We start from the raw sequence: 22,159 nt of genomic DNA on the forward strand, positions 1-22,159 counted from the left end.
GGGAGTTTTTCACAAATCCAGCGCTCCCTAACTCATGTCTGGCTCTGACGTAAATGGTGTGCGGCCGTGAAGCCAGGACAGTAAACAAACATGTCGTCGGTGGTATGGGCGTTGGAGCTATGTGCAACTCAAGGCATATGCTCGAACCGGAGCTGCCTGGACGCTGCAATCATGTTGCGCACTATCCGTGCTGAGTGTGCTGACTTTTCGTACAATGTCCCACTGTCTGGCTTCCTGCATAAAGTCAAGTGCTCGGCGCAGTTGTGGCGAAATGTCGCTCCTCTGTTTTCATTTAAACAGCTACGTATATCCGTTAGCGCAGCTAGCTAGCACCAGATGCTAACAACAACAATGCACGTAAGGTCTCTCTCTCGCTCACTCGGGCCACACATACACACACCCTCCCGGTCCTCCAGATGGCCAGTCGGTGCCTGCCGGTGAGCGTGGAAGTGTGGTCTGCCACAAGCGGGCGACAGGAGCGGGGCTGTCAGCATCAGCTTGTAGATGGTATTTTAAACTCGATGTGCTCTGAAACTACGGGGCGGCCGAGGAAAAAAAATACACATGCGTTAATCGCGTTAAAATAATTAGTGGCGTACATTTTTTTTTATTATCGGTATCGGTCTTGAGAAGCAGGAAGTTGTCGGTATCGGTATCGGTTTCAAAAAACCAATATCGTGCATCCCTAAATATAATGTCTAATTATTACAGCATTATAAAATACCATAACTATCAAACCCCAAACAAGTCAAATAAGTGCAAGAAGTGACAAACTAAAATGTGATTTTTATGTGACATACTACGCTTTGATTTTTTATGATGTATTAAGAACAGCTGGGATGATGCTTAACGTCATTTGAACCCTAACCCAGAATGGGAAATCTCATTATAAATAATAATGTAGAATTCAAATAACAATACTGCCTTATACCCTTTGGGGGAGAAGAGTAAAAAAAACCGATATTAAGCACATGGAAATATTAAAAATCTGTATTTCCTTTCTTCAACACTACACATTGTTTGTGGTTCCTGAGTTATTGGCTCCTTAGAATAGACATTGTGGTAACTGCTCTTAAGAAAAACAGGTATTTGGTTTATAAAACCATTGACCTGAAATAGATGTAAACTGGCATGCCTATTTTGTGACTGCAAAAGTCTAAACATGACTTATTGTCAGTAGAGAAGTGCCGTATTTACCTATTGCTACAGCTGTCTCTGGTTTCAGTAAATACACTACTGCTAAGATGTGGAGCTGCATGGCTGCCAGGGGAACATGAGCTGTCCTTTAACTATAGGCAGACATTAGGACCCAGGGGAGGCTGGGCTCTAGTAGGGAGACAGTGGAGTGTGTGTCTATTTGAAAGCAAAAAACAAACACAATACAATGTGTGCCTGTCACTGCCATACACAGCACAGGACAGGAATAAGAGTGTTACTGGAAGAGGGGTGAGAAGAGAGGGGAAGCATCATGTACCATCAAAAAACATCATGGAACCAGTTCTTCTTCAACTGGAGATAACAATGGTGATGCATCTGGACCTCTGGAGGAGCCTCTATACTGAATGACTAAACCTCACACACTGAATGATCTGGATTTGATGAATTTTCAGCTGGAAGACTGATTTTTTTTTTCTTCTGGAAAATACATTAATCAAGCTGGGTTTGGCCCAGTGTACCAAACAAAAAGTGGGAATTTAACAGTAGCTTTGTGAAGTCAAACACCTGGTCAACCTGTTAAGTGTGAATTGAAACACACAAACACAGAGTGAATCATGGGTAAGTACATTTATGCATAATCAGAATATTTTTTTATGCTGAATATGTTTTAATCTAGACAGAATGTACTTTTGTGTGTTTACCACTCAATGACATCTGAAGGGATTGATATCAGCCTCCCTGATAGGTTAAATGTCCCACAATTGTTAAGACTGATTGTTAAAAATCAATTGATTTAACTGCAACGATTTATGTCCAGGAACAATTTGTGACAAAATTTAAAATGGCTTTTTTTTCTTCAAACTGCATTAACAATGGGTTCAGAGCTTTTTAAGACAGGTGAAAGCTGGGGAACCTTGTAACCTGTCAGCACTCTGAAAGAAAGTAAATACATGTATTTTCCCCGATATAAATTGTTGTAGAGTTTCTCAAAAGAGAATTCACAGATGTATTGTCACACAAAAATATATATTAGACCCCAGTTGGCTAACATATCATTTCTTTTTGTCCTCACAACTCTTATCTTTAACATCAGTGTTGAATGGCCCTCAAGGGGAGACAATAGAACAATTGTAGTCTTGCTGTATTCTACTGTAAACAGTTTCCAATGTATCCATAAGTGTATCTGTTTACACTCAAAACGTGTAGGTATGGCACACTTCAGTTTTTTAATTAAGCACTTAAAAAGTCTGAAACACCACCTAAAACATGTTTTTAAATAACTACTTTTGGTCTACTCAACACAGGACATCCAAATATGGCGACATCAGAGATGGAAGCGGAGGTTGTGAATAAATGATGGCCGCCAACACCGGTCTGATGATAGCCGCTGTGCCACATCACTCAGTGACAAATCTAAACAACACCCAAACGGAGCCCAATCCTACGGTCCCTGCTGACCTGGGCGTCGTCACCAGCTCCCAGTCACAGATCAAAGACCTTTTCGGGTTGTTCTGCATGGTGACCCTTAACCTCATTGCTTTGTTGGCCAACACTGGAGTGATGGTGGCCATCGCTCGTGCTCCTCACCTGAAGAGGTTTGCTTTCGTGTGTCACCTTTGCGCAGTGGACCTGCTGTGTGCCATCCTCCTCATGCCCTTGGGTATCATATCCAGTTCGGCGTTCTTTGGCACCGTGGTGTTTACAGTCCTGGAGTGTCAGGTTTACATTTTTCTCAATGTTTTCCTCATCTGTCTCTCCATTCTCACCATCACAGCCATCAGTGTGGAGCGTTACTTTTATATCGTACACCCCATGCGTTATGAAGTCAAGATGACCATTAACCTCGCTATTGGTGTCATGCTCCTGATCTGGGTGAAGTCAGTCCTCTTAGCTATGGTCCCACTTTTCGGATGGCCAGCTTATGGACCTCAGAGCTCTATTGCCGCAGCTCACTGCTCTCTCCACGCGAGCCACAGTCGTCTAAGAAGTGTATTTTCTGTGCTCTTTAGTGTGGCTTGTTTTCTGTTTCCTGCAGTAGTTATTTTTGGTGTTTATGGTGCCGTGTACAAGGTAGCTCGCTCCGCAGCCCTGCAGCAAGTCCCTGCTGTGCCGGCGTGGGCAAATGCAAGCCTTGCTAAAAATCGCTCAGACTCCATCAACAGCCAGACCACCATGATCACCACCACACGCTCCCTGCCCCAAAGACTGTCTCCTGAGAGGGCCTTCAGTGGAGGAAAGGCTGCCCTAACATTGGTATTAATTGTTGGACAGTTCTTTGTTTGTTGGTTACCCTACTTCATCTTCCACATGCAAATGTCTCTGACTGGCTCCATGAAAAGCCCTGGGGACTTGGAGGAGGCAGTCACATGGCTGGCCTATTCCTCTTTTGCCATCAACCCGTTCTTTTACGGCCTCTTGAACAGGCAGATCAGAGAAGAGCTAGTTAAGTTCCGACGTTGCTGCTTGACCCAGCCGGCAGATTTTGGGACATCTAGCCACGAAGGCTCCCTTCAGGAGAATTTCCTCCAGTTCATCCAGAGAACCAGCAGCAGCAAAGCTGAAACCCCGTCCAGCTGTGCCACCTCAAACCCCGGAAACACTACGGACCAGGGGGTTAAGATCCCTGGACAAATTCCTGAAGAGCAGGCTTAGACATTGACCAACATGGGTGATGGACCACAGTGCTAATATAAAGGACATGTTGTTTTTTATGTAAGCAGGACATTTTCATATTGGATAGCTTCATAATCTAAGAAATGTAAGATGATGTAAACGTTGAAATGATTATTGATCACTGGAATACCTTCTCCTATCCATTCTGGCAACAATGAGGTCATTTCTTCAATAATTTTATATTTAATGATCCAAATAAAGAACTCATATTTCATGAGTGACTGGAGTTGGTCTCATATTGCATCATATGCAATGTGACCCTTGCACAAGAATCCATTGATATTTGTATTAAAATGATCCCTTCTTTTAACTGAAGTGATGGAGGTCAACATTCCAAGTCATTGTTTGTTGCAAAAACTTGATTTGTCTGCTGAAGCCATTACATCCAGTTAATATTAATGGTATTTCTTAAATAATATATATCCATAAAGTTTTTAGAAAGGCGTAGAATAAAAGTATTGCTTTGCCTGAAATAAAAAATATTAAGATTGTTAATCGATTATTTTAAACATGTTGTCAGGTCCAAAATGTATGTTTTGTTTCTTTTCATTCTACAATTCAGGGAGGCTTTTTTTCATTTTAGGTCAATGTGCTATGATTTTACTGAAACATGAACTATTGAAATAGACATGATCCCCTGTGCTTATTTTCTAATTGTATTTCAATTAGCCTGGTTTTATTGATGTTTTGATAAAGGTTATTTATGAAAATCTGGAGTGTAACCAAAATAACAAGGTTATAATTGAAGGGATATTAAAATGATTTATTGCCTTTAACTGGGAACAATTTGTATTCCATATGAACATGGGTTGCTTCCACTGCATCCTTGTTTTTGTGTCAAAAACAAACATGTATATTCAAATGTTATAGAGTCACCATGACAAACCAAGACTAGAAACTAACATAGGTAAATGTTGGATGTAAATGAAGTATTGCTAACACGAAGGCTTCTGCAGTGTGGCACGCTCTCATGAATCTGAGGGACAATACCCAGAGTTCCTGCGCGCAACAGATATGCTGATTGGCAGCGATTGTCATTCGCCCCTGTCGTCATGGAAATTAAGTGAGCCTGTGACTCACATAGCAACGAGCACCTTTAGGCTGGAAATATGCTTATGGATGTATAGCTCTGAATCCTGATTGGAGTCTGTCCGCCAATTTATGGCTTTCGCCTGCTTTTCACATGCAGACAGATTACACAGAGCTCATAGGTTCAGAGAGAGATCATTAACATGTGAATAGAGGCTGAGACCAAGGTTTCCAAGTCCCTGCAAATATGAACTGCTAAAATATGGACATGGGAACGTGGCAAAGATAGTGAATTTACAATGGAAATCACTATCGTGGATTGATAATGCTCTGAGAGTGGTAACAAAGTGCTGTTTTATGGCCTCTACTGTTTGTATTAGCTTTTCACTACCATCGGTCATGACGAAAAAGTGTGGATAAGCAAATAATGGTATACACCGCTCTTACATAACTGTGGTTGTGTGCTTAATACTGAGAGGTGAAAACTGGAATATATTTGTATACATAAACAAACACAGCATTCTGTGAGAGTTTGTTATCCCTATAATATCTGTATGTTTGTTTCTTTGTGTCTTTTTATTTCCCTTTTTCAAATTGATTTATGAGACCGCCAGGGCTGACAATATGAAGTAAAAACAATCCATACCTTGCTTGCTGAGGTTTGAATTACCTAAACCCTACTTGTACAATAATAAAAACAGGGTTATAACACCTGGATCTAAATATAGCTTTTATAAAACCAAAAATCAATGAATACAATTAAGGACACAACCTGGTCAACCTTCATTTCTCTTGTGACCTGTGTAAATTACATTTGAATCACTATCATTTACTTTGCTATTCATGACTTTCAGAGCTCTGTATTTTCAGAGTTGAAATGACAAAGACAAAAGCAGTTGTTGTTCCAGAAACATCTGGAATGATGGGACTTCTTGTTTGAGTTCCGAATATGCATTTCTCTTCACAAATCAAATCAAGTTTCAGGTAGGTAATTCGATAATTGTAAGGATGAGGTGTTGTATCTTTCACACATTTTTTCATTGAACTTGGGGAGGAGCCAGGGGGCGGATCAAGTGTCACTGACTGACACTTGACCCGCCGCCGTTGACCTGCGGTGACTCGGGAGAAGAAAACAAAGACGGTAATTAGCAATGTCGAAAAGAACAAAGTTATCTGGTGCCCGGGGAAGAAAGAAAAGAGGAGGGCAAACGGGAGAAAGACAAAGGTAGGCTACAGTAACGTTAATGTGATGATGATTAATCAAAGTCAAATTGTAGTTACCGTTGATGGAACAGTTTTAACTTGCTAGCTTACTTTTAGACGATAGCAAGGTCGTTTGTTTGCTAATCAATAGTTACATTTAGAGTTAACGTCAATTAGTACCGTTACTCCCACCTTAAATTCAGGGACATTTGGAAAGATTATTCAGATGTTAAATCACCGGTTATATATCATCTACTATATCTGTTGAGGCGAGCCAATGTTTGCCCTGCTTGTAGTAATAGGCTAGTAATGATGATAGTCATTAAAATTGCTATTCCTTTTACATCCCCTCAATCATTTATAGTTGTAGGCCTTTAATTGTATTGCCTTACAGTTTATGCTGTCTAAAGTATGTTCAATAGTGTAACGTTTACATCAGTGTTAAAATGCTTGTCACTACTGTAAATACTGCATACCTTCGCCTTTATCTTTAATATGCTATATTACATGTACGTAACTGCTTCTTTGCCATCTGGTAAGTCGCAGAATCTACAGGTGCATCTAAAAGAATAACTATACAATAGAACTGTTTTTCTTTAATTTAATAAAACAAATGAATCATATATTCTAGATTCATTATGCATAAAGTGAAATATTTCAAACCTTTTTTGTTTTAATTGTGATTCTTACAGCTTACTGATCATGAAAATCAATAATCCTGTATCTCAAAATAGTATAATATTAGATAAGGATTTATAATATAGATATTTCGATCTTCTGAAAAGATTGTTCAAATATGTGCTCAATACTTGGTCGGGGCTCCTTTTGCAGAGATAGATGCATACATTTTACATGATATGGAGGCAATATATTCCATGATATTCTAATTATTTTGTGAGCTGCACCTGTCCCCTCCACCTCAGCAGAGCCAAGTGATAAAGCATCAGGGATAAAGGCTTCACCAATAGACCCTGCTCACTGGCCATCTGTTCTTACTGATAATGACAGGACAGAGTTTGTTCAGAGTGGACCATATCAAGTGAAACATAGTTTTACCTTTTGCCAAACAAAAAGATGGGAGAAGGTGTCAGCAGGACTATTTTAACAAAGTCTTAATCAACGGAGAAAAAATCAAAAGAAGCTGGTTGATGTATTCAAAAAAGAATGATAGCTTGCACTGCTTCTGCTGCAAAATGTTTTCACAGAGAAATTACAAACTCAATAGGGAAGGATTAAAGGACTAGGAAAATGCAAGTCACTTGAAGAAAGCAAGGAGCACAACAGAAACATGGCAACATGGAAGGAGTTAGACGGCCGTCTTGCCAGGGGGCTTACAATAGATATGCAAGAGATGGCCCTTGCTCAGGCTGAGAGAAATAGGTGGTGCGACATTCTCACCCGACTCGTGGCAATAATTCAGTCCTTAGCAGAGAGAAACCTGGCTCTGAGGGGGTCCACAGACACATTAAACCAACCAGACAATGGCAACTTTTTAAAAGAAGTGGAGCTTATGGCCAAATTCGATCCAGTTATGAAGCAGCATGTTGGTAGGGTGGAAAGTGGAGCTGGCAGTCACACACATTACTGTATATGGGCACAATAATTCAAAATGAACTGATTGACGCAATCAGCTCTAAAATACTGGACACAATTGTGGAAGAGATAAAAACTTCTAAGTATTTCTCCATCATTTTGGATTGCACTCCAGCAGTCAACAGGGGAAAGTTTGACATTGCTCATTCTCAAAAGGCTGGAGGAACTTAACATCCCCTTTGAGGACTGCAGAAGACAGTCATATGACAACGGTGCCAACATGAAGGGTAAGAATAAAGGTGTTCAGGCTAGGTTGCTTCACAGAACCCAAGAGCTTTTTTGTCCCTTGTGGTGCTCACACCTTAAATCTGGTGGTAGCTGATGCTGCAAAGAGCTCACCAGATGCGATAGGGCCCAGTGCTTCTCAAAGTGTGGTCCACGGACCACTGGTTGTCCGTGAGCGCCCCCTAGTGGTCCGCAAGTATATTGGTAACATTTCACATTTTAAATAAATAAATACATTTAAGTTTTCCGCACTCTCGCGGGAATATCTTTGCAATGGAGCGAGGTTAAGTTTCACTTTTGATTGTATGATATAGCCCAGCGCAACACCTTCGTCACACATGTTGCCACTTGTTTGTACCATTTTCAGGCGATTTGTAATCTGTTCTAGATAAACGATGCAATTTTGGATATTTGTGGAGTTAGGTGGTCCGCGAGTGTTTTTTTATTGGTTAAGTGGTCCTTGATAGATAGGACATCCTGCTGAAACATAGATGGGACATCCTGCTGAAACATGTCAAAACAACCCTGAAATCGTGGTCAGAGACCAGATGGGAAAGCAGGATAAAAAACATTGAGGCAGTAAAGTACCAGGCTGGGCAAATCAGAGAGGCTCTTCTGGAGGTGAGGGAAACAACTGCAGACCCTGTGGTGAGAGTTGAAGTCCAGTCTTTGGCTGGGGAGATTGGATCTTACCGTTTTGCCATTTGCACAACCATATGGTATGACATCCTCTACATACAAGATCCAGCATGTGAGCAAACTGAGGCAGTCACCCTCCATGCAGTTAGATGTGGCTGTCGACCTGCTGAAGAAAACAGGAGACTCCCTCACCTGCAACTACAGAAGGACTGGATTTTCTGATGCACAGACAACTGCAAAGGAGATGTGTGAGATCCACAAAACGGCAGTTTGGTTATGAGTCTCCAGATGAGCCTATTGATGATGCACTTAAAAAAATGGAAATCACATTTTTTAATGTGGATACAGCCCTCTCTTCACTTGATGAGAGATTTCAGCACCTTGGAGAGGTAAATGACAAGTTTGGAGTGCTCATCAACTTTCCCAACACATCAAACGAAGAACTGCCACAGCACTGTCAAACCCTGAGCTCTGCTCTGACCCATGATGGACAACCAGACATTGATGGCAGGGAACTTGCTGCAGAAATGCAACATTTTCCACATTTGCCATCAAAGAAGATGACAAACATGGAACTATTGACCTTCCTTCATGAGAAGAAGCTAACAGAAATGTACCCCAATTTGTGGGTTGCTCTGAGAATCTCTGCCACTCTTCCTTTTACAGTGGCTGCTGCTGAAAGAAGCTTCTCAAAGCTCAAACTGTCAAAACGTACCTGAGAGCTTCTATGGGACAAGAACGTCTCAGTGGACTATCCATCATAAGCATCAACCATGTGGTCTCAAAACAGCTGTCGTATGATGATGTCATAGATAATTATGCTTCAAGAAAGGCAAGAGAGTCAGGCTAAGGTAAGGTGTTGAGGTGTGAGATTGAGGCCTTTAGTATTTTAATGGGGGTTTATGTGAAAAAGTGAGGATGAGCTTGAGCTGATTTATGTTGACCGTTTGGTCCTACTGGAGTTATTGTGGATTTCATTTTGTTAATTAAACATCATCAACATTTCTACATCAGTATGGACTTTCTTATGGAAAATGGACCTGAGCCTAAAGCCAAGTTTAGCCTCTTGGCTTTAGCACACAATTCATAAACACTATACTTGCTTTAACTGTAACCAGGAATGACACCTGTGGATTCAGAAACATTATATGTAAAAGAACAAAGGGGAGATTTCAGTTGTTCGTCAGGTCAGGCAACAGCAGAGAGCAATCTTATTGACCAGGCTATTGATTATGAACATAACCACTGTCCCAGTAACCAGTGTCCACATCAGATGGACCTGTGACCTACAGACTCAGGATAGATCCAAGACATCCATGACTGGAGAGGCACACGGGATTTCATGTATATTAAAACAAAAATATATACAGTATATATTTTTTTAAAGTATATGTTTTTACTGTATTTTCACCTAATACTAATTTTAAAAGAAAATGGCACACATCATTGAAAAATATAGCACTACCATAAATACTATGATAAATACTATACGTTATTTAGGAGAGTGGTAGGTTATGTATGACCATATTACATTTATTTTTGTTTCACAAACAACACTGCTTTCATGTGTCTTGCTGGTTCAAAAAGCCTACAAAAGCACAATTGATGTTTTTATTGTATGTCGCTTTTATCGAGTTGCCCAGATTGTGATATTTCTCTGTGGTTCAACTCATGACACCATATTGATGAAAATTGTTATTTAAAAAATCAGGACATGTTTCAAAGTTAATCCTCGCTAGCACGTTATGTGGAGGATTTTAAGACGCAATCACAACACAATATCAGGAGCTCTTCATCGCCATGGTTTCCAGACACACAGCATCAATCTTCAGCTATCAGACCCCGTCTCCACTCCACTACCTGCAGCACTTTGAGATTCTTGGAGGCACTGAGAGAGAACAAGCTATTAGGCATGTGTGAGAGAAACATTAGGCTGGTTCAACCATCAGTGATAAACAAAGAGGATTTGTTTGATTGATTTGTTTTTTTCAAATACAGAGCGAGACCAAACATGGCCAACAGAGTGCACTATTTACCAGTGATTCTCCTCCCAGCGCTTTGTTCTTTTCTGACAACAAGGCTCTGAGGAACTTTCAACAAACAGTGAGATACATGTTTTCTGTTAGCTGTCTAAAATATTTGAGTGAGATACTTGCCAATTTAGGATTATTATATTGTTACAATCCACACGTTGCTTATGCTTTATATTTCTGCTCACTTCTCTCCATATTTTGCACAAGGCGTCCTCATTTAAAAAACATCCTAATTGAGCAGTTTAACATATATATTTCTCATTTATAAAGCCTTTTATTTATATATTTATTTATGGTTTTAGACTTTGGCATTAGCCTCCCTTTTTCATTTTCGTTTGTTATGTATTTATTGTTATGCACCAAATACCAAGGCAAAATTAATGCAGTTTAAGATCCTCATCAGATTATTTGTTATCTTTTTCTTGTCTTTCTTTTTCTTGAATACATTTATTTTAATTACATGAATAAGAGAAAACGTTGAAATGCAGAGAACTCTGAGGGTACTTTATAACCATGACATCACGTTATGTTATGCCAACGTACTTCCCCAGTTTATTTTCACCCTCTTCAATATTTATTGAGAAAGTGAAGGCCAATTAGCAACGGCCATTGGCCATTTCTCATGACGATCTAATGAGACTTTCCATGGAGTGTGTCACATGGAAAATGACACCAAAGACAAGCCTTTAAAAGCCAATAAAGGCATTCCTCAATAAGGAGCAAGGCAGCCATCAGTCCACTACTGTATGTTCCACCTGGGTGTCAGTGACATGCCCGCAGAGTTACAGTGGAAAGCCATCCTCCTGCTGCGCCCTGCTCGTCTTCCATATTTCTAATGACATGACCACAGCCTTCAACAGAGCGGGAACACAGCTGAACTTAGTAGAAATGGAGGACCAGAGATTAAAAGACGAGAGACCAGCTGAGGAACTGATGGGAGTCAAAGTGGATGTACAGTCTGAAGATCTGAACTCCACCCACAGTGACACAAGGCCGCAGATTCAGGGCAGGGATCCCAAAGGAGTTAACACGATTCTGAAGGTAAATATTCTGTAGCGTTACAGGAATTTTAAACATACATACAACTTGACACAGAACCTCCAGCACAAATATGTAATTTATGTGTGGAGAAACAGAGAACTAGACAGTCAAATAAACAAACCCACCATGCTCTGCATTCACCTCCTGCTGTCTCTATTGACCCATGTGATGCAAAGAGTTAAACCTGGTGGTGAACAATGATTATGACAATACATGCAAATTAGAAAGTGGAGCTTTTTAATAAATAAATGTGTCTATCTAGGACAATGACCTTTAATTTTGTTATCAGATAATATAAGACCACTATTTCCTCTGTGGTAAATATCAATAGGCTGCATTATACTGACCACAAGTGGACAGGATCATACACACAGGTCTATGTTGGCCCATGGTGATACAATACTACTCCGTAAAGCTAAATAAACATAGCAAATGTACATTCTATGCTATTTAAATCGGTTCAGTGCAATACATGTGCATGCATTACACATTATCCTCAGCCTGTCAACATGTTATCATCCAACCTCCACACCTCAGTATTGACTTTAATATGCTTGAGAAAAATCTGTCCCCAGAAGTCACTCTCAGTGTCTCTGTGTGTGTCTTCAGGTCACGTTTGAAGATGTGATCGCCGAGCCTCCCTCGGTGCGGAGCTTTGATAAAGTGTGGTTGTGGAGTCACGCCCTGTTTGAGGTGTCCAGACTGTGGATGTACCGGCTCATCTCTCTCCTCCTGGCGGTGCCGGTCTCTCTGGCAGCAGGGATCCTCTTCGCTGTGCTCAGCTTCCTTCACATCTGGTAGGACTGTTGTCACACTGAGATGTGAAGACTTACAGGCATAGAATAACTGATAAACGCTTTTCTGGTAAAAAGGAATCATGCAGAATGTAGTTGGAAAGATTTAGTGACACACGCTTTTCCCTGCTATATGTTTTGGTTACAGTTTATAGAAGTGTATAAAGATGTATTCTTTTTTTATCAAAGAGATGATCTAACGTTGTGTTCATGTCCCTGTTTCTCTCCAGGTTGATCATGCCCTGTGTGCAGCTGCTTCTCATCAACATGCACTGGGTTCAGACTGTGTGGGGCAGCATACTCAACATTCTCATCAGCCCATTATTCACCAGTATGGGAAAGTGCTGTGGTCAAATCACCATCCATCTGGCAACAGATGAAGACAGATAGAAAAATGTGTAAATGATAAAGCTACATCATGATTATTAGTCAATGATTATTTTGTATTATGGCTCACCTGGCATGGTATTTGCCATGCTGAGACCAGTTTGAATGTGTACCTTTTTTGAATAATGTGATTGTGTGATGCATAGAGGTGCCTCTAAGCTGGAATATGATCAACCATGTGTTAATAGGTTATGTGGGTGATTGGTACTAACACTTTCTAATGCTCAATTTCAGAAATAAACAGCAAACAAATCCCATATAACAAAATGATAAAGCTGAGAGTCTCAGGATGAGGTTTTCTTTATTTTTAAGAATGATTTGATGATGTGTGATCATAAATATGTTGAAAAATACACCTATCAAGAATTCCATTAAATTGTGTTTCTTTTCTTGATTGTGTTTACTATTTTGATCTGTATTGCGATAAAGTTGACATTTCAGAATGTTTTCTTGAATTCAGTTACAATACTTATTGTCCCATATCAAAGAGGACTTTATCACATTATTTGGTATTAGTTTTCTGGCATATTATTATACATTTATATAATATAAATACAAAATACAGCATGCAGCTAGTGTCACTAACTAATTAGAACTTACAAATACTTTTACAAAGAGCTTCATGGGGCACAATTAAAATAAATCAAGTAGTAATGACAATGATTGATGGAAAATGTATTGATTTATGAAGGAGTGATGAACGGAAAACATATTGGCCAATCATGATCATGCAAAAGTGAGAATTTTTACGACGGGGTATCTAAAGGTATTTCTTGGACCGGGGCACGGTCTGTTGAATCTTGTTGCCATAGAGGTTGCTAGGCAACAACCGGAGGCTCCAATAGGACACTTCTAACATTCAACACACAAAACATAATCACACACACGTAACATCCCGTAAAATTACAACTTGCCTTTTTAACACAGTTTTTGAATTTGCAGATGTTGTAAAGGTCATGTGACATATATAACAGATCTCTGGAATCAAGGCTTATAACAAATACTATGTTTGAAAGTGTAGTTGATATTAAAACACATGTTGTATGCGTCAAGTAACACATCCAGCACTGTTCATTAAACTAACCCGAGTAACTGATACCCACTCACACCATTACATTCTATACGACTCTAAATTTAGGTCTGTCTGTCTACATTAAATGAAAGACAGGAGCCAGTGCGGTCTCAGCTGATTGCATTGACACCCATAGAGTCAGAGGTATGCCCACGACTCTCTGCTGAGCTATTTCTGTCACTCTACCTCCATACCTAACTGGACTCAACTCTCTCCATTGCCACGCCAAGAATACTCCTCTAATTGGGTTGGCTCTCGATCACATGCACTCAGATCCCATTCCACCCCTCCTTGCTGTGAGACCTTTTAGCAGTTTTCAAAGGAGCCTCCTCCTCTTCCTCCTCTTTTTGGCAGCACCATGCTTTATGAGATTGTTTGTTTATGCAACCTGCTAATATAGGAAGCTACATGCTGTATGAGGGATAGCAACAACTGCACAGCTTAAGCAAGACTGAATCAGAGTTTATTTTAGGGACCGTTGGATTTTACGTTTTTAGCCCTACCTTAAATCGGAATTGCACGTCATAGGAGACTCAGGACACACCTTCTGAGAACTCTCTAGTGCATAGACTATGAAATGTATAAAAAGCAAAAAAAATTATATGAACATGTGAGGGGTCATTACGTTTGCCTCTGTAAATATAAGAGGTATGCATTACACGCATTTATCCTAAACAAAACCATCAGAAAACTGATATTTCATACTCGGTGTTGCAGTATTTTTACTCTATGAAGTGTCAAATCTACGGTTACAGTGACAGAGGAGGTACAGTAGAGTTTTTCAAACTGGCACAATGTCAACAATGTGGCATCTACTAACCTGACGTACAGTTTCACACATGATGAAGGTGTTGAATTGATACATAAAGCTTCAGCAAAGTGCCAATGAATGTGAATCACATTTTTTCTTCTGAATGACCAATGATAGTACAACATTTAGTACTATTATCCTCACACTTGTGTTAAGTAGTACACTTTTGATCTCTCTTTTGTTGTGGAATGTGGTTTGAAACACGTAAAAACGTTTTTCTTTTCAAAATAGCTTCAGTATTAGGATGTAAAACTGTGTCCTAAGCTAAGCCCGAGCAGCAGGGTGTGTTTGTGCTCACTGCCTCATCTGTGGTGGAAGTTCGTGCCACTGTGTAAACCCTTCCCAGTGAGCCCCACAGCCCTATGTGAAATGTGACACAACCCTGGGTGCTCCTTTAAGGCATGCCTTTTCTATGTGTGTGCATTACCATGTGTGTGTTTCCACTGTCTGTGTGTGAGGGCCTGTGTGTATGCAGGGTGGGGGTCAAGCCTCCATTTTTGCCAGGGCGTCCTCAGCAGCTGTCAACTGGCATGCCAGAGGGAGCGTCACTCACAGTGGTGATACAGGGGTGCAGACGTGAACCGAGGCTCTGTGCAGTTTGATCCAGGAAGGTTTACTCTCACCGTCTCCGGCCCCACCATGGAGGATCAGTACCATTACAACACCAACGAGGAAAAGATTGTGAAGGACAGCCACACCAAGGAGATTGATCTGATCAACAGAGACCCCAAGCAGATCAATGAAGACGTGGTGAAGGTTTGTGCAGCATAGAGACACCACCCTGTTACAGAGAGGATTAGGAACATAACCTGTTATGTGAGGAGATCAAATTAATGAAGTAGAGACAAAGACAGGAGAAGAGATTACTATACTATCTGGAAAATCCCTAAATAGATCAAGAGCTTTTCCTGTTGCCTGGGCAGAACCCAACGTTTATTTTGGGAATGGGGTAGAAGTGTGTGTAACTGATACACTGTGCCTGTGATTTATTACGTTTTGACTACTGTTTATCCTGTGATCGTTGCCCTGTTATCGCAAGAAAAAGAAATCACTAAGAAAAAAAACTAAAATGTCATTATTTGTTATGACTGCAAGGGGTTTATGGTCAATGAAGATGGTTAATTACACGTTATTAGCAGAGTATATGTTCAGTATCTGCATTACTTAGTTTGAACTGATTTGCATGTCTGTTTTAAGCTGGAAAGTGTTTTAAACTTACTGCTAACAGTCTGGTCTTTAGCATTTACACGTTTTATTCACGCAGTCATTTTCTGCGTACATTTTCAAATAAAGTAATTCTAAAGTAATTCTAATTGAAACCTTCAACCTAGTCAGGAACCTTTCTGGACGTTTGCAAGCTCAGGGTGTCCATTTATAGTTTCCAAAGGACACTGACTGTCCTTATGCTGAATTTAACTCCAGCAATTCTTCTAAGAGCTGAACGAGGCCAGAGCTGACAGAAGATATAAAACAGTGCATGTTTAGCCATTTATTCAGATGATATCGGGAGGCTATCTGCAGTAAACGCACAACCGATGGTATCCAGACTCCAGAGCTCTGAAAGAAAACAAAAGGTTTTAGAACTGTTCGTCTGTCTGTCATGATTAAGTTGATTTGCATTTCATATATGAGTCTAATCTCGGAAAGCTTTTCGAAAGGGGAAGGTGACACATACTGAAAACAGATTAGACGATTGTACAGTTGCTCTCATGCATTTTACATGAGGTGAACTTCAGTTACTAAGAAGTAGGTTGGAAGAGAGCTTTTAGAAATGATTGTAATCAGTGTTAAAAGCCACTCCATAACTTTGCCATGACATTCAGGGAATTTTTCAACACATAATTGTTTTTTCTGCATACATTTGACCCCAACACTCTGCAGCTTTCACACGTCTTTGCACTTCAGATATTCAGAGCCCAAAGAGCTCTGTTTGAGGGAGAGGAAAAGTGGTGTTCACTCAGGGATGTGTCGTAATGAAAGCCCCTTTTTAAATGTCCCTTTTAGGTGGACTTTGAGGATGTCATTGCAGAGCCTGACGGGACACACAGCCTGGATGGGGTTTGGAAACTCAGCTACACCACCTTTACTGTGTCCAAGTACTGGTGCTACCGCATCCTGTCTGCTGTCTTTGGCATCCCTGTTGCTCTTCTGTGGGGCTTCCTGTTCGCTTGCATCTCCTTCTGCCACATCTGGGCCGTGGTTCCCTGCATCAAGAGCTGCCTGATCGAGTCGCAGTGCATCAGCCGCATCTACTCCCTCTGCATCCAGACCTTCTGTGATCCCTTCTTTGAAGCCCTGGGCAAGGTCTTCAGCAGTGTGCGCGTTGCAGTGCGCAAAGAAGTCTAAAAACTCACACTGTAGTGTTTATAGTATGATCGGATGAAGTGCGGTATCTTTTTATACACCAGAAGTTCAGTCCAGGCGTCTCAGTCCCTCATACTCCTCCTCCTTCCTTCATAACATGCCGTTCCCCACCCACCCATCCTCAAGCTGGGTCCTGATATGCCCTGTGTGCCTATTGCCACCATGAAGCCCAGTGACAGCTGCAGCAGGCAGCGTGGTTCTGTGACAGCTCTGGCACTCCTGCAGGGCTCTGTGCGTCTCACTGAGGGAGGAGAGGACTGCCTGCCATGACCAGGATCTGTCTGTAATCATGTATTTGTGTCACAAAAAGCCAAAGACATTCAACAGATGATATAAACCCCCCAACATTGCTCAACCTGTGGACAATGCTCCATGTATGCATTACATTTTGCCATTATTAAATATTGTATTGATGCTGTATGTGCCTGGTAAAGTTTAACTCTATATTAATGTCAATGATTAATGTAATTGGATTTGGTATAATGACCTTATTTAAAGAGCTCTAACAGAAAGAAAGTATTTGAAAAAAAAATCCTCTACATAATTATTTTATCATTTGTGATGAAACTAACTTTCTTGCTTAATTGTACATGTAAGAAATATGTTGAACCAACCATGCAGATAAACTACTTCCTTTTACCGAAGCGTGAGATTAGTGGAATCTTTAACTGCTCCACATTTCAGTCACGTCTGTTAACAAGTATGCAATTAACTACTGGTGGAGTAAAGTAAGGAGGGAATTGTATTTGTCAACAGTGTTTTATTAATTATGTATAAAGTAAAAGGCCTTTGCTGCTATTGTGCACCTCTAGTTGAGAAAGGTTAATTATACATGGGCTGGAACTTTTCTAAGTACACTTCACGATTTATGAAACTGTCCTTATAATAAGTGTATTGCATCACTGGTTCACCGTTTGCTTGAAAGTATATTATGTGTGTTATTTCAGGTCAATGTGAGAGGCTGGAGAAATACATTTTTAAGATTCACCAACCATCTTAACTGCGTTTCAGTGATTTTTGTTACAGTGACCTGGGAGCTGTGACCCACTAGAGGCTGCTGTTGTGTCTCTTTCACAGTGTCTCATGGTGTCACCACGCCCTTCTTTGTTAGTGTTCTTCTGGCCAACACATCCTGGTCCTTTACTGCATCTGGAAATTCACTGCTAGAGATAATATGTGCAGAGACATCACACCGTGTTAAAGCATTAGTCTGATGAAGGATTGTGTCAACAAGAAGCAACAGTGATTTATTGGCCAATACATAGAAAGTCAATATGCAGACTAAAAATGCAGCCAAGAAAAAAACACATTCTCCACAATTATAATTTAATTATATATGTTGGCCTATTTTGGAAATGATTAATTAAACATGAGCAATTGCAAACATACTGTTAATAAAAAATTGTCCTCCACACATTGTGGGAGATTTAAAAATGAAAATAAATATATTTGGTAATGAAGTTCAAAGCAAAGTTATTTTCTTTAACTCTAAATTACCAATTCAGTTAATAGTTATATTACTATTAACAAACTATTACATTAAAAATGAAAACATGTTTACTAATTAATATAATATAATATTAATAATGCAGTAATGTATGCCTGATCATTATAATACCATGGTTTACCATGATTAATGTTCAGTCAGACAACTCACGTGTTGCTTTAACATGTTTATTAGAAGCAGCATATAGTTGAGTTTGGCGGCTAGGCTCGGCCTCATCATTCCACAGATATACATAGCACGATGAGTGATGATTAAATAACTAACCCCTGAGCCTACAGGTGGAAGGGTGGTGGTGGGGCAGGCAAGCAGCAGCGACGTGGAAGTAGCAGCAGCAAGCAATGCATAGAGAGATATCTGGCAGGTTAAATAGAGCGGCATATTAAGGAGACTCTGTTTGGTTGGTTGTAGAGTGGCAAGGGGCATTATGAATGCAGCATAAGTGTTGTCGAGTTGACTGCCTGAACTAGCTCGCAGGCTTCGCCCCATTTCTTTACAGACATAATTTCTTCTCAAACAAGACTCACCTCTTGTGCTTAATTATCTTGGGGAAAGTCACATTCTTAGGATAAACCCCCCCTAAATATTACTTAATTTGTTTTAATAATTTCTATTTTAGTTAGTTGATAAGCTCTAAAACGTAAACAATACAATTATAAAATCAAAGCAACGATACAGTGTACTGCAGTTAAATACCCAGCAGCTAACCTGTATAAACATGATTTACTTAAAGGGCCCATGTCATGCTTTTCCAGGGTTGAAAGGTTGTATGAAGTTTTTTATGCATGTAAACGGTCAGCAGAGTCAAAAACCCTCAAAGTACACCCTGTAGCGAGTAAAACTCTAACACAGAAAATACCTGTCTATCCACGGAGCACCTCACACACCAGGATCCCTTGGCTAACTAACAGGGAGTCCCCATTGAGTTGCATAAGCTCCCTGAACACTGTTAATAGACTAGTTGGGATCGCGGAGAAATGCTCTCCGCAGACCATTCTCACAGCGTTATAAACCTTTTTCTTACTCAATATCAAGCCACACTTATTGTTTTTACTTCGGCTGTGAGTGTTTGTGTGTGCTCAGGATGGCCCAATCCCATACCGCCCCCTACACCCTATCCCTACACACTACCCCTCCGTTTGCGCGTTCGCGCGGAGGCGGGTCCGCCATATTAAGTGCTGTTCCAAACCAACGAGTGTGGAGCGGTGTGGAGGGGGAGTGGGCTATCAAGCACTCAAACAGCGAGGTTGCGGTCGAATAATCCAACAATCAGCGCCTAACGTCTAACCCTATCGTCTATTCCTTGACCTCTGAGTGAAACGTCACAGGGTTAAGGGATAGTGGATAGGAGAATTCAAAAGGATTTAGGAGAAGAGACTGCAGTAGCCTACTTTAGAGAATCCGACTGCACTTTCACTATATGACGTGTTTATGATAAGCCAGCGGATGTCATAAATGTGCGTCTGATGCTGTGGGGAAACTATGGAAACTACAGTTTTCTGTACAGCGGACTACAACATGGATGTTTAAAAAGAACGACGGACTACTGTAAACTCATCTAGAGACTCTGCACCGTGCTCTGATGCTGTTGCTTTATGCTTTATGAACGTGGACAACAGAGAAACATATTCTTCATGACCAAAGTTGGAATTGAAATAAAAAAGGAAAGTGACACTTATGCTCGTCACCCTCTCCCTCCGGTCCACATTAATACAAATGATCCCAATACGTATGATTGTATGAACTATGAAAATATCTTAAAATCAATACAGATGTATTTATTATAAACGTTAGTCCTTAACATCTATCACTGTGTATATCACCATTCAAACATCTTTTAAAAGTTGAACAAACTCCCCACAGCTCAGTAAAGACTGTGAAATGTTGACTTTATTTGATCATTTCAGTAAAAACTAACGTTCATATTTCTCTTTTTGATTATAATACTGATGAACGTTCAAAACAAAGCACCGTAACTTTCATAATATAATTTCTCGGTCATAATCGGTTGTTTCCGTGAACGGCCGACTGTTGTGTGACGGCAAATGCTGCGGCCGCAAGGCATTGTGGGGCTGCATTTTCTCTTCTCCTTTCGTCAAGGGAGGTCCAGTGGTTCCTAAGCTAAAGGAGGTTGGAAAGGAAGTTTGAAACCTCCTTTCCTTTCATTTAGAGAATTCGAACGGTGTCGGTACCATTGTCACTACACGATCCGTCCCCCTGCCCGATCGGCACTGCGCATGTGCGAGATGGTCCGCCATATAGGACAACTCCGGACGGCAACCCAAGATGGACACTTGACACAGTGGCTTTTAGCAAAGCTCAAAAAGAAAACTCGACAGAGTTGAGTTATTGTTATTACAACGTGACTTCACTATTATTTAACAACTCTTTTTATTGGGTTCTTTTATTTGGGGTTAAGTACATTGTCAGAATAAGTGAGAAATGGATTTAACTTCTGTTAGACAGCTATCATACTGGCGGAAGTGCGCCGGTGTCAGTACCAGATATGTTCGGGCTACCAGATATGTTCGGGTGTATTTCCGTCGCATCCGTCATCCGTCATATCCGTCTACTCACCTCCCTCTGCTCCCAGCGCTCTGCTGCCACACACCGGCCGTCTGCGGAACTGCAGCCGGAGGAACTCGGTACAGCTTGTTATGTGTGTGTACTTGTGCACATAAATAATGTTTCTAATTATTTACAATTAAAAAATATATATATTCTGCGTTACTTTAGCCAACACTTTTATAATATATAAGCCTGATCATGTCGTTGAAAGCAAGTACAGATGTTCTCCCTTTTCCACAGTTCTGTGTGAACTTCATCTAAGGCAGATGCTTTGCTTCTGCACCAGTTTAGCAGAAGTCTGTTTTGTAAGACTGGTTTTGTTGCAGTCTGTTCATGCTATGTGTTTCTTGCGTAAGACTATATACACACGGAACACATGTATTACAGGGCTGTACCCAGTGTGCTTCATAAAACATTTTTTAAGCTTATTTTTTTTAAATTAAGCCGTTTCCATGTTATAACAGCATCTCGTTAAATCAATATCGGAAACAATAATTGTTTTTTTGTGGTTGTTTAAATGTAATTTATGGTGCTGTTAGAGTGCTTATAGACTGACCCGTTAATACAGATGCCCCCCCTTTGTGTGCGGTGAGCTGGAGAGAAGGCAGTCTATTTATTGTGGTGAAAATGTTGTTTAAAAAAAACCCTAACATATATGGATTGAATCAGAATATTGTGTTGGATCAAAACATATTGTACATTTTGAGAATTCTTACATCTATTACAATACATTTTGAGCTTTGGACAATGTTTGGATCAAACGAGCCAGAAACAATATAATATAAAAGCTCTCCATTTCTGTCATGAAATTTAAGAACAAAAGAAAATATTACATACTACCTATGGCACGAAAATTTCGCGGTCATTATGGGGAAGCGGAGGGATCTAGATCGTTCACACATAACAAGCTGTACCGAGTTCCTCCGGCTGCAGTTCCGCAGACGGCCGATGTGTGGCAGCAGAGCGCTGGGAGCAGAGGGAGGTGAGTAGACGGATATGACGGATGACGGATGCGACGGAAATACACCCGAACATATCTGGTAGCCCGAATATATCTGGTACTGA

General features: G+C 40.5%; 3 protein-coding genes and 1 long non-coding RNA gene across 4 annotated transcripts; 3 read left to right on the plus strand and 1 right to left on the minus strand.

Moving 5' to 3' along the window:
* Positions 1-1,198: 1,198 nt before the first annotated feature.
* On the plus strand, positions 1,199-5,372 carry gpr61l (G protein-coupled receptor 61-like). The gene is made up of 2 exons (XM_034223876.1): positions 1,199-1,776; positions 2,463-5,372. The coding sequence occupies exon 2, from the start codon at positions 2,512-2,514 to the stop codon at positions 3,808-3,810; it is 1,299 nt and encodes a 432-aa protein (XP_034079767.1). The 5' UTR covers positions 1,199-1,776; positions 2,463-2,511; the 3' UTR covers positions 3,811-5,372.
* A 6,021-nt stretch (positions 5,373-11,393) lies between these two features.
* Positions 11,394-13,064, plus strand: LOC117551012 (caveolin-2-like). Its single transcript, XM_034223666.1, has 3 exons — positions 11,394-11,594; positions 12,204-12,391; positions 12,619-13,064. Exons 1-3 carry the CDS (start codon positions 11,394-11,396, stop codon positions 12,776-12,778), a joined length of 549 nt encoding a protein of 182 aa, XP_034079557.1. The 3' UTR covers positions 12,779-13,064.
* Positions 13,065-15,139: 2,075 nt separating this feature from the next.
* cav3 (caveolin 3) lies at positions 15,140-18,022 on the plus strand. The gene is made up of 2 exons (XM_034223667.1): positions 15,140-15,414; positions 16,663-18,022. The coding sequence occupies exons 1-2, from the start codon at positions 15,298-15,300 to the stop codon at positions 17,002-17,004; spliced, it is 459 nt and encodes a 152-aa protein (XP_034079558.1). The 5' UTR covers positions 15,140-15,297; the 3' UTR covers positions 17,005-18,022.
* LOC117551014 lies at positions 16,135-16,608 on the minus strand. Its single transcript, XR_004569734.1, has 2 exons — positions 16,518-16,608; positions 16,135-16,215 (listed from the first exon to the last, which is right to left on the minus strand). It is a non-coding gene; the product is annotated as an uncharacterized LOC117551014 (long non-coding RNA).
* Positions 18,023-22,159: the final 4,137 nt, after the last annotated feature.

This window comes from Gymnodraco acuticeps, unplaced genomic scaffold (assembly GCF_902827175.1).
Source record: "Gymnodraco acuticeps unplaced genomic scaffold, fGymAcu1.1, whole genome shotgun sequence".
In the NCBI taxonomy this organism is placed as follows: domain Eukaryota; kingdom Metazoa; phylum Chordata; class Actinopteri; order Perciformes; family Bathydraconidae; genus Gymnodraco; species Gymnodraco acuticeps.

Coding starts and splice junctions, on each gene's coding strand:
- LOC117551012 (XM_034223666.1), top strand. CDS start 11,394: ATGACCACAGCCTTCAACAGAGCGGGAACACAGCTGAACTTAGTAGAA. Junction 11,595..12,203: donor GAGTTAACACGATTCTGAAG/GTAAATATTCTG, acceptor GTGTGTCTTCAG/GTCACGTTTGAAGATGTGAT. Junction 12,392..12,618: donor CTCAGCTTCCTTCACATCTG/GTAGGACTGTTG, acceptor GTTTCTCTCCAG/GTTGATCATGCCCTGTGTGC.
- cav3 (XM_034223667.1), top strand. CDS start 15,298: ATGGAGGATCAGTACCATTACAACACCAACGAGGAAAAGATTGTGAAG. Junction 15,415..16,662: donor TCAATGAAGACGTGGTGAAG/GTTTGTGCAGCA, acceptor TGTCCCTTTTAG/GTGGACTTTGAGGATGTCAT.
- gpr61l (XM_034223876.1), top strand. CDS start 2,512: ATGATGGCCGCCAACACCGGTCTGATGATAGCCGCTGTGCCACATCAC.